This window comes from Hemiscyllium ocellatum, chromosome 43 (genome assembly GCF_020745735.1).
Source record: "Hemiscyllium ocellatum isolate sHemOce1 chromosome 43, sHemOce1.pat.X.cur, whole genome shotgun sequence".
Classification (NCBI taxonomy): domain Eukaryota; kingdom Metazoa; phylum Chordata; class Chondrichthyes; order Orectolobiformes; family Hemiscylliidae; genus Hemiscyllium; species Hemiscyllium ocellatum.
Window position 1 is genome coordinate 18,338,406 of NC_083443.1, and position 12,935 is coordinate 18,351,340.

General features: G+C 45.8%; 1 protein-coding gene across 1 annotated transcript in view; it reads left to right on the plus strand.

The window, feature by feature from the left end:
- Window positions 1-12,935, plus strand: part of rassf4a (Ras association domain family member 4a) — a 265,979-nt gene that overhangs the window by 155,121 nt on the left and 97,923 nt on the right. Inside the window, exons 3-4 of the mRNA XM_060854241.1 lie at window positions 605-698; window positions 5,365-5,440. Of these exons, the coding sequence (XP_060710224.1) occupies window positions 640-698; window positions 5,365-5,440 (135 nt within the window). The 5' untranslated portion in view covers window positions 605-639. The remainder of the gene's footprint in view (window positions 1-604; window positions 699-5,364; window positions 5,441-12,935) is intronic.

The following is a 12,935-nucleotide window of genomic DNA, read 5'->3' on the forward strand; positions in this document are numbered from 1 at the left end:
TAAGCAATTAGCCGTGCTACATGAAGTACACTTCCTACGAGAGAAAGATAATTGCATGTATGGTTTGCTGTTGGCCAGCCAAAGAGGCAGGTCCTCCATCAAGGAGAGGGGACGGCCTAGTGATATTATCGGTGGATTGTTAATCCAGAGATTCACGTAATGTTCTGGGGACCTGAGTTTGACTCCTGCCACAGCAGATGATAGAATTTGAATTCAGTTAAAAAACAAATCTGGAATTCAGAGTCTAATGATAACCATAAATCTATTGTCATTTGTAAAAAATGCATCACCCGTGTCCTCTATGGAAGGAAACTGCCATCCTGACCTGGTCTGGCCTACATGTAACTCCAGACCCACAGCAATGCGGTTGACTCTTAACTAAACTCTGGGTAATTAGGAATGGGAAATAAATGCTGGCCCTAGTTAGCAAAACCCTCATTCCGTGAATGAATAAAAAAAAACGAACGCCACCATCGTGGTGATTGACCTTTGGCATTGTTCTACATCACACTCTGCTCAATTGAACTAATTGAGTCCCAGAAGATTAAATTGTTGTCAACAGGAAATAGTTGTTTGACTCTAACAAGTTTCTTTTTTGTTTCAGGCACATACATTTTCCCTAGTGGGTCCAAAATAGCCATGGAAGGAAGCCAACAAACAACCCTTGTTAAAATCAGTGAAGACAAATGCATTTCGAAGTAAGTGTCTTTTTTTGTAATACAGACATTTGGTTCTGATCTTCTATTTTCTGTCAAAAGCTTTTTATATTCTCATTCAGCTCAGCAAGGTTGGGTTCATCAATGTTTCCTCTGAGCACTGTCAATACAATTCGACCTGGAAACAACACGGTGGCACGGTAGCACAGTGGTTAGCACTGCTGCCTCACAGCGCCAGGGACCTGGGTTCAATTCCCGACTCAGGCGACTGACTGTTTGGAGTTTGCACGTTCTCCCCGTGTCTGTGTGGGTTTCCTCCGGGTGCTCCGGTTTCCTCCCACAATCCAAAGATGTGCAGGTCAGGTGAATTGGCCATGCTAAATTGCCCGTTGTGTTAGGTAAGGTGTATATGTAGGGGTATGGGTGGGTTGCACTTCGGCGGGTCGGTGTGGACTTGTTGGGCCGAAGGGCCTGTTTCCACACTGTAAGTAATCTAACAGACAATGCTTAATCTCTCCCATTTGCCTTGGTCTTATAAGGACATCCACCACAGCTTGGCTATGAGCAGATGGTGTTTTCTTGATTTAAATAAGCAGAAAATAGTCATGGTTCTGATAGGGAGACTGAGCCTTTTAAAGGCACTAGATATAGCAGATATCACATCATGTCAAAAAGTCGAGCCAGAAAACACAGCCTGCAGTTGAGATAATGTCAAAAATGAATCTGTGGAAATTATAGAATGAGTGGTTAATCTATGGAACAGAATCCATAGGGAGATGGTAAGATCATTGATTAAATCAAATTAAAGTTAAATAAATTTGTTTTAGGTTTGTTTTTAAATAGATTTTATGAGTAACTGAGACATATTTGAATATTTGTGGTGAGTGATGCAATGCCTGGGAGAATAAAAGTGGTTGTGGAACTCTGGTTTCGAGGCAGTTGACCACTGGGGTTTTCCTCCCATCATGACTGGGTCTTTCATAGGCCAATTGCTAAAGATCGATCAACAGGTCCATGATCATTGTGTCATGAAACCACCAGGATGGTCAAGGTTGAATTAGGTGACCCCAGTCATTCTTCATCTGACAATCCTTTTGCTCCTCCATTTAAAATGAAGAACAATTGCCTTTACCGATGCTGGGACTGTTTTAGTCCCAGATTTCAAAATGAGCTGTTGCTTTATTTGTTCCTTTATTCATCCAGGAAGAGAAATGACATGGAAAATGATTAGTTTTGTCTGATCAGCTTAGTACTTGAATAAAGATGGAGATGTGTCAGATGGCTGTTTCTCATCTCATCTTCGCTATTCTGTAGAATGACTTTCTCTCACTTCCAAAGCCTTTCCTTGTGGTGTTTCAACGTACATGCATTATTTGTACTGCCTCTATATGGTGAAAGGTTAGAGTTTGGATTTAAAGTAGTAGCAGATGAGGGTCTGAAAGTTCTAACCAGGTCAAACAGTCTTTCTTGACGAGTGGACATAATCCAGCATTTGTCAGTGAGCAGGGACTTTTGTGATTTGCATGGGGATTGGTCAGCTCTGTTGGCTGGACATTTGGTTTGCAATCCAGAGCCACAGTGCTGGTTCAATTCCCCTGATACAGCTGAAGTTACGGAGATGGTTCACACTTTCCCCTCTCCTGAGGCGTTGTGACTCAGGTTAATCTCATCACCAGTCATCTTTCCCTGATAAGAGATTTGGACTGTGGTGACTTTTCTTCTACTATGGTTTACAACAGGTGGGGTAAACGTTGAGAGCCATTGGCTTGTTTTTGTTTGAAAAACACACAAATTAAACATTTTGGGGCCATTCAGATGAGACCTGACTGGGATCAAGAGCAAACATAGTTCCTGTCCTCAATAAAAATACAAGTGTGGAACAGTTCAGGGAAAGCACAGTTACCCCAGAAGAAAATGTAGTTTGTATAACGTCCACACTGAGTGTTTGGTTCGAGGCCTGTAGGGTGAGTACCTGCACAAGAAAGCTTCAGTTCAAATGGAGGAACTGGGGAAATCTGCTATACTGGACTTAAAGGTTTGGTATAAAGGGATAATTTCTGAAAAATAGTGGTATCTGGGAATAGGTGAGACTTTGTTTTTCAGTGTGTTTTAAGATCTCTCTGTTCTAAACCGAGACAGCTTAGAATGATACAGAAAACTATATTATTATTGTGGTTTTGTTCACACCTTTTCTGAAATGCACTTTTATTCTCATGTTAAAGAAATTCTGCAGCAAATACAATGTTGAAAAGACATTTGGGTAAGGACATAAATAGGAAAGGTTTGGGGAGATATGGGGGGAGCAGGTGGATGGGAATAGTTTAGTTTGGGATTATTTTCAGCATGGACAGGTTTGACCAAAGGGCCTGTTTCCGTGCTGTATCACTCTATGACTATCAGCAAATTTTGCTTAGAATCTATCAGCCCAGCTTTCATCTGGGATCTGACCTTTCCAATAGCCTAGATCATCACATGTGACTGAGCAATTAAAAAAAAATTATACCATTTTCATAACTAACAAAAATATTTACACATTTATATTTCATAGTCAAGACACTGAAGAGAAATCCTAACAGAAGCGTCATTTCTGAGTGGAAATGATACCAATTCTCTCCTGACTTCAAACTTGCTGTTTAGCAATACTTATTTTCGACTTATGTAATGCTGCAAGTGTACACAATCTGGAGAATTAGAGACCAAACGCAAGATTCAAATAGTGACTGCACACAGGTTTGCATTTTTGACATCATTGACAATGTCACCACAACCATTCAGCTCTTTGACTGAATAAAATATCCCACCAATTGAGGACAAACGTCTTGCTTGGAGAATGAACTTGCTGGTATTATGTTGTGGATAGCCTGGAAAAATGTCTCTCTTCAGTAATTCAAAGTTATTAGATTTTTGTAACATTTCATAAGCGATGTTTTCTCATTGATGTTCGACAATTAATGAGCTGGACCATTGCTACTTGCGGCATTGACGAATCTGTGTTCACAATGTGTTGTAGCTGAAGGGAAGTGAGTGGGAGGCCAGCCCTGTTTAATCACAAGGATGTACCGTCCCCCCCTCTGTAGATAAGCCCTGATCTTCTGGCACAATGTAACCAGAAAATGGGTGAGTGAAATAACAGTGGCCGGCTCCCATCACCAAGTCACCCTTTATTTACTAGAGAACAGTAGACTGGCTGTGACCAGCCAGCCCAGAGTCAGTGTTCAGTTGAGAAGATGCTACTCTCCTGATTTCCATATATTTTTTGGTGTGGTGTAGGAGACAGTGAAGAAACAAGGTGTGCAGAAAACTTTATTCATGGTCCCCCCACCAGAAAGATAAAACACCTGAGTGGCCACTGATGGTCGATGCACTTCTCTCTATATTTTCTTTATTTCTTTTCTTAGTGAAAACACACGCAAAAAAAGAAAATACAGTCACTGAAAAAAAACAGAGGGCAAGGTCTAAGCCCTGCAACAAAATCAGCATAGTCCTTTTCTCAAAATAAAACACAAGAAGAGTAACACACACACGGTGGCACAGTGGTTAGCACTGCTGCCTCACAGCGCCTGAGACCCGGGTTCAATTCCCGACTCAGGCGACTGTCTGTGTGGAGTTTGCATGTTCTCCCCGTGTCTGCGTGGGTTTCTTCCAGGTGCTCCGGTTTCCTCCCACAGTCACAAAGATGTGCGGGTCAGGCGAATTGGCCATGCTAAATTGCCTGTAGTGTTAGGTAAGGGGTAAATGTAGGGGTATGGGTGGGTTGTGGGTCGGTGTGGACTTGTTGGGCCGAAGGGCCTGTTTCCACATTGTAAGCAATCTAATCTAATAACACAGGCTGTAACCAGCTAGTGAAACAACAGAGAACTGAAATATTGACTGTGAAGAATGGTCAGTTCAGAAATCAGTCCTTAAAAAAAAAGGAATACCAGTAACAAACTTGCTGTGTAGATCATAGAGATGTACAGCATGGAAACAGACCCTTCTGACCAACCCATCCATGCCAACCAGATATCCCAACCCAATCTAGTCCCACCTACCAGCACCCAGCCCATATCCCTCCAAACCCTTCCTATTCATATACCCATCCAAATGCCCTTTAAAGCCAGTTCAGAAATTTATGTCCCTTAAAACAGAAACCATTAGCATTACACACTGACCGTACCCAGCCAGCTCAGACTGAGTCCCCTGAACTGAGGGGATTTTCATCTCCTGGTCATTTTTCTTCCCTGATTGGCCCAGGTTAGCAATCCCAATGGTTAACAGGTCCAGCTGGTCCCAATCACGACAACGAGGTTTAGTGGCGAACAAACTAGGGAGATCTGTGTTCCTTGCTATCCTTGTTATGGAATTGAGCACTAACTTCCAGGCACTAAAGAGAGCAAAGACTCCTGTTGGCACCATACACAACATAAACCAGTTGAATGAAGCAAGGCTTTGTTGATCCTCAGACTTCGGTTTTTGGCTTTTGCTGTGTTTTCTGGCTGACCCATGCACCCCGACCTCCCCCTGCCCCTGCCAATCAGTCTGTTCCAAAGTTGACTGTGAGCATGATTCCTGCTCCGTCAGCACTGGAGCTGGTGGCTGTTTCACAAGTTGCCAACGGCACAACACTGACATCAGGATAACAACCCACATTACCCTGTTGATCTTTTATTTGTTTACGGAGTAGTTTGCTGCTTAGATTTAATCATGTGTTGATGTTGTTTGTGTTTAGGTCTGAACTGTTAATGCTTCTCAAAACCTACAACTGCTACCAAGAAGGGAAAAGTTTCCAGTTAAGACACCGAGAGGTAGGATAGTTAACGGAGCTCTCGATACCCAGCCATTAGGGCTACCTTATATAACCTCATTGGTATGGCCAGTAAATAATGAACTGATGACACGGTACATTGATGTTGCTTAATATTTGGTCAGGCCACGTGCTTTAGTTTAGCGTCGAGGATCTGTGGAAATAGTTTCCATATTTCACATTTGTCTCAACAACTTGCATATTGTTTTCCTTTGCCCCAGTTTCTACCATTCATCAGTTTTACCAGGAAGTGGAACTGCTTGTCTTTGCATTTGTAATCATTTAAATAGCGCTGTATTTATCTGAATCGTGTCTCAAAACTAGTCTTTTGGATATAATTGGCTATTCAGCAACTTGAGTCTGTTTAGATCTTTGATAAGTTTCTTTTATTATTGACAATCATTAACCTATTTTAAGTCAGTATTATAATGAGTGTAACTTCTGACACTGAACAGGTATCTGTTCTTTATTTTTGAATGGCAGAAATATTGCTGCCTAAGTGTGATCTCCCAGTTTATTTACTTCAGTTTGACGTTGATGCCAGTAAGCAATAAAGGTGAGATGTCCATCTGTTAGAAAAATATCAACAGTCATCCATCAATAACATAAAGGAGTGTAGTTCATTTATTTTACTGCCCCTCTGCTTCACTCTGGCTTTTTGCTCTGTATGTCGTTCTCACCCTCTTTGCCTCTCAAACTCTTGGTCACTCCAACCATTGTCTCTATCATGCTGTCTGTCTATGTCTCTCCCACATCCTTCATCTTTCTCACACACTTTACCCTCTCGCACTCTTGGTCCCTTTCACTGTCTTTGTCTCTCTTTCTTCTTCTCACTCACGCACGCACACACACACGTGCACGCACGCACACACACACACACACACACACACACACACGCACAGACACACATGCACACACACACAAGCACACACATGCGCACACACACGCGCACACACATGCACGCACACACACGCACACACACACGCACACACACGCACACACACACGCACACACATGCACACACACACGCACACACATGCACACACACACACACGCACAGACACACATGCACACACACACTCACGTGCATACACACACATGTGCAGACACACACTCTACTGGTCCCTCTCACTCTCGCACTCCTCATCCTTCACACTCCTCGTTCCACCCTCACACTCCTCGTTCCACCCTCACACTCCTCATTCCCCCTCCCACTCCTCTTTCCCCCTCACACATCTCGTCCCCCTCACACTCCTCTTTCCTCCTTACACTCTTTGTTCCCCCTCGCACATGTCGTCCCACTCACACTTCTCGTTCCCCCTCACACTCCTCGTTCCCTCTCGCACTCCTCTTTCCCCCTCACACTCCTCATTCCCCCTCACACACCTCGTCCCCCTCACACTCCACGTTCACCCCCTCGCACTCCTGGTCCCCCTCGCACTCCTCGTTCCCCCTCGCACACCTCGTTCCCCCCCTCGCACTCCTCTTTCCCCCTCGCATTCCTCGTTCCCCCTCACACACCTCGTCCCTCTTGCACTCCTCTTTCCCCCTCACATTCCTCGTTCCCCTTCGCACTCCTCACCTCACTTCGCACTCCTCATCCCTTTTGCACTCCTCGTTCCCCCCTTGCACTCCTCGTTCCCTCCTCGCACTCCTCGTTCCCCCCTCACACTCCTCGTTCCCCCCTCACACTCCTCGTTCCCCCCTCACACTCCTCATTCCCCTCGCACTCCTCATTTCCCCCTCACATTCCTCAATCCACCTCACATTCTTCATTTTCACCTCACACTCCTCGTTGCCCCTCACACATCTCGTCCCCCTCACACTGTTCGTCCCCCCTCACACTCCTCGTCCCCCTCACACTCCTCATCCCCCTCACACTCCTCGTTTCCCCCCTTGCACTCCTCATTCCCCCCTCATACTCCTGGTCCCCCCTCACACTCCTCGTCCCCCCCTTGCACTCCTCATTCCCGTCTCGCAATTCTTGTCACCCTCACACTCCTCGTCCCCTCACACTCCTCATTCCCCCCCGCACTCCTCATTCCCCCCTCACACTCCTCGTTCCCCCTCTCACTCCTCGTTCCCCCTCACACTCCTCATTCCCCCCTCACACTCCTCGTTCCCCCCTCACACTCCTCGTTCCCGCCTCGCACTCCTGGTCCCCCCCTCGCACTACCCGTTCCCCCTCATGATCCTCGTTGCCCCCACGCGCTCCTCATACTCCCCTCACACTCCTCGTCCCCCTCACACTCCTCCTCCCCCTCACACTTCTCAACCCCCTCACTCTCCTCATTCCCCCCTCGCACTCCTCATTCCCCCCTCGCACTTCTCGTCACCCTCACACTCCTGGTCCCCTCACACTCCTCGTTCCCCCCTCACACTCCTTGTCTCCCCTCGCACTCCTCATTCCCCCCCACACTCCTCGTTCCCCCCTCACTGTCCTCGTTCCCCCCTTGCACTCCTCATTCCCCCTCGCACTTCTCATCACCCTCACACTCCTGGTCCCCTCACACTCCTCATTCCCCCTCACACTCCTCATTCCCCCTCACACTCTCATCACCCTTCACACACCTTGTCCCCCTCACACTCCTCGTCTCCCCTCACACTCCTCATCTCCCCTCACACTCCTTGATCCCCTCGCGCTCCTCATTCCCCTCTTGCACTCCTCATTTCTCCCTCACACTCCTAGTCCCTCTGACACTCTGTCTGTCCCCCTCACATTCCTGGTCCCCCTCGCACTCCTGGTCCCCCTCACACTCCTGGTCCCCCTCACACTCTGTCTCTCTCTCTCATGTTCTTCTTCTCCCTGCACGAGTGAAAGGAAACGACCTCTGGGAAATCAAATTTTTGCCTTTTCCAATTCTGGCCGGATTAAAACAAAAACTGTGGATCACTGTGGCTCCGCATTTCGCTAGCTGTCCAGTTAGTTCCCTGTTACCAGCCATCAGTGTCTATTGGCCAATATCTTAAAGAACAGGCCAACTAATCCAGACCAGCCATGCCCTGTGTTCTCCTATCTAATGACTGCAACACGGCTGATAGCCAGCAGGTGACGTCCATTGGCAATGGGGTTAGGGTGAGATTGCAGGTGACCTGGATGGACAGCCTGGAGCCTGAAGGCCTGGCTTTGAATTACATGACCTCCCCTGATGTTTGGACTTGCTGGGGAAGGGGGGCACACAAAAGCCGAGAGGGGACAGAAGGCCCATGGAGTCGTGCGTGGCAGCACCAGAATAATCTCCGTCAGCTGTCAGAGGACAGACTGGTGTGACACTGAGAGACCCTCTGAGCAGTGGGACCTGGTCGTCAACAGTGGCAACCAGCTGGGCCCTCATCCTGAGCTCCAACCACTGTGATCCAGTGGGAGGTGACGCCTGCCTTTGCTGCAGTCATTGCCCACGAAACATGGGCCTCACTTTGCAGTGCTGCCTCCCACAACTGAGGAATTAAAATCTGAGTGAAAGCTCGGATGGTTGCTATACAGAGACAATAGACAATAGGTGCAGGAGTAGGCCATTCTGCCCTTTGAGCCAGCACCACCATTCATTATGATCATGGCTGATTATCCTCAGTCAGTATCCTGTTCCTGCCTTATCCTCATAACCCTTGATTCCACTATCTTTTCAAGCTCTATCCAACTCTTTCTTGAAAGTATCCAGAGACTTGTCTCCACTGCCCTCTGGGGCAGAGCATTCCACACAACCACCACTCTCTGGGTGAAGAAGTTTCTCCTCAACTCTGTTCTAAATGGCCTACCCCTTATTTTTAAGCTGTGTCCTCTGGTTTGGGACTCACCCATCAGCGGAAACATGTTTCCTGCCTCCAGAGCGTCCAATCCTTTAATAATCTTATATGTCTCAATCAGATCCTCTCTCAGCTTTCTAAAGTCAAGGGTATACAAACCCAGTCGCTCCAATCTTTCAACATAAGACAGTCCTGCCGTTCCGGGAATTGACCTCGTGAACCTACGCTGCACCCTCTCAATAGCCAGAATGTCTTTCCTCAAATTTGGTGACCAGAACTGCACACAGTACTCCAGGTGTGGTCTCACCAGGGCCCTGTACAGCTGCAGAAGAACCTCTTTGCTTCTATACTCAATTCCTCGATTATCGGGCATTCAATTATCTGAATTTTGGATTATCCAGACAAGACCGCAAGGTCCCGATGCTTGGCTGAACTGTGTTATCTGGCATTCGATCATCCAAACAAAATACTCCCCGCCTGAGGTGTTCAGATAATCGAGGTGCCTCTGTACTTTGTTACAGTTGAAGAGCGTGCTGAAACCCCTCTGTGTTACTTGTAACCTTTGTGCTTCATAATTAACTGAAGCCCTATGTGTATACTTAAATCCTCTTCAGTTACCACCTCCTGACCAGGCTTTCTGCTTTAGATGCAAGGGAAAAGCTGCCATTACTGTTTTCTTTACCCTGTCTTCAGAAAAGCAACTTGTCCCATCTCAGTACTGCCCGTGACATTTACTGGGAGTGGGAAATACCTTCAGGCAGCTTCATCGTTCACCAGCTTTAAGAAAAAGCTGACAGTGCGGGTTGTTTTTTTCTCTCTCTTTGAAAACGGGTCTTTCAGGTTTGAAGTTCTGGCAGCTCAGTCTGGGTGACAGCGAGAACTCCATTTCGGACCACCAGGCCAGAAACCCCCAACCCACCTTTGCACCTTGTACAGCCTCATTTCCCCCCACCCACTCACCAAGCACCAAAGCTGGATATCTGGCAGCCCTGGGAATCCTGTGGAATCGGACTGGTCCATTAGTTGTGGTCATGGTGTTAGGAAGAGGTGTACAATGTGAATCCTATGCATTGCTGATGAGTGTGGCACTATGAACTGGTGGTGAAGTGGGGAGGGTTTGACATTTGAAGATGCACTCAATGACCTTGGTACTCATTGGGACCCCACAGTCACTATCTGCTTCCATTGCTTTCAAAGCATTTTGCCTGGCTAGCCTCCTAGTCCAACATGGCGAAAGTGGGTACTGTAGATGCTGGAGATCAGAGTGAAGATTAGATTGGTGCTAGAAAAACACAGCAGGTCAGGCAGCATCTGAGGACCAGGAAAATCGACATTTCGGGCAGAAGCCCTTCATCAGGAATGAGGCAGGGAGCCTCCAGGGTGGAGAGATAAATAGGAGTGGGGTGGGGCTCGGAAGAAGGTAACCGAGAGTACAATAGGTGGATGGAGTTGGGGATAAAGGTGATAGGTCAGAGAGGAGGGTGGAGCGGATAGGTGGGAAGGAAAATAGGCAGGTAGGACAGGTCATGAGGACGGTGCTCCATCTTACCCCAGTTCCAACCTGCCAGCTCAGCACCATCCTCATGACCTGTCGTCCCTGCCCATCTTCCTTCCTTTGCCTGGAGGCCCACTGAAGATGTTACCTAGTAGGGTGACAAAATGAACCTTCCAGTTCAGCGAGCAAACCTACATCCAGGAGCCAGTGTTGGACTGGAGTGGACTAAAGGTAAAAAATCACACAACACCAATTAAACCTGTTGGACTATAACCTGATGTTGTGTGAGTTTTAACTCACGGAGATAAACAGGCATCAGGGAGCTTAAAGCAATCACACAACACCATCCTGGCATCTGATTGTTCACTTTGTCTGATGTTTAGCACAGGTTCTGCCTAAAAGACTGAATTGTCTTTGGCCCATCTGTGAACTGAGGTTATCAGAGGTTATTGCATTGTTTTGTGTAACAGTTATTTCTGTGTGAGAATTTAATGCATAGAACACAATTGCAACACTGGAGTAAAAAGTCAAATTAATAGAAAGTATCGTTGAATTCTTCCTTCCCTAATTTGTTGCTAGCTGATGATTCTTGTCACCCATTATTTAAGGCAATGTAGTTTGTTCCTCCCCTTTTTGAGATGTGTTAAAAGTTCCAGGTGCTTCCCTATTACATTTACTTATATGAAAATGTACACATAATAAGTAAAAATCAATAAACTGCTTATTTCCGTCGGGGTTTTAAAAATGTATTGAGTGGCAGATGGGATAACTAGTGCAGGCATGTGGCTAGATCATATGGTCTCTTGAAAATTATCTTTTATTTTGTAAAGCGAAAGCCGACCATTTAGTATCTGACTTATTGTTGGATCATCATGTTGTTTGATTTCAAAGCAATACTCCTGTGCCAGAATGACCTTATTTAACATTCACTTTACCAGTTTCTGATTTGTTAATTGACACAAGAATTACAGTTACTCATTGTCTCGAAAAAAAATCTGTTGTAAATTAACAAAGGCCTTAAGTGAAAACACTTCCATTCCAAGTGGGCCCAGTTTTGGAATACCATCAGCTTATAAAAACAGAAGTTGCTGGAAAAACTCAGCAGGTCTGGCAGCATCTAAAGTGAAAGAGTAGAACCAACGAATGAATGGTCGCTGGGCCAGAAACATTAACTCTGCACAGACCTGATGAGTTTCGCCAGCAATTTCTGTATTTGTTTCATGTTCCTGCTGTCCTTTGTGTTATTTTCCCTCCAGGATATACTATGATGAAAACAATCCAACTGCAAAACAAGAGAGTAGATTAAATTTTCACACAGAGGGACTCCCAAGATGTTTAAGAATGAATGGGTGAGACCCACTTCCATTCCTGGCAGTAAGAAAATTCCCTACCCCAGGAGAGGAGTGTGTGCAACAAGTCCACACCTGACCTTCCCGACCTCACCAGTTCCATTCTCGAGATCAGTATCTCCTAGCCCACCACATTTTCTGGAGGGTTGGATCATCTTCGCAAGAAGGTGTGATTCATGGTCCGTCATGGGAGACATGAACCCAGTTTGGATTTGGGAACCTCTTGAATGTTAAGTTCAGTAGATTATACGCCCTGTTCCCCAACGACTCCCCATTTCCCATCCTACTCACTCTGCAAGCTCATGCCCCTTCAGTTGCTGCCCCTTCACCTATTCTGCACTTTGTACATAACAACTGAACTAACTCAACCAGTACAACTGTTGAGAAAATGCACATTCATTCAGAAATGTTAAAAAAAAATTGGTATGGCTCCAATCCTCTAGTAGTGTAAAGCAGATCATTAAAGCATTCATAGCAATCTGTGAAAATGTTACATCAACTTATCTTATCTAAATCATCATTGAAACATTGACAAAAGAGATCACAGAATGAACAAGTAATAATTATTGCTTAAACATGTCAATCAATACAGAATGACAGCAATTCACTCCACTTGTCAAAGAGATTCTCAACTGGGTTTAAGCTTTAATCTGTTTGGGTGCTTAGGCAGTGTCAGAGGAGCAGGAAAATCAGTGTTTCAGGCAAAAACCTTTCATCAGGAATGGCTTCATCCAGATCTAATCCTGATTTTTACCTTTGTTCACCCCAGTCCAACACTGGCACCTCCTCATCAGAACGAGGAGAGTGAGATAGCTGATCGATCAGCAAACAATGGAATAAAATCTGCTCGTGAAAGACATTTGCAACAGAAGTTTGGACATTTGCAAACTAATGGAGGGTCACTTCAG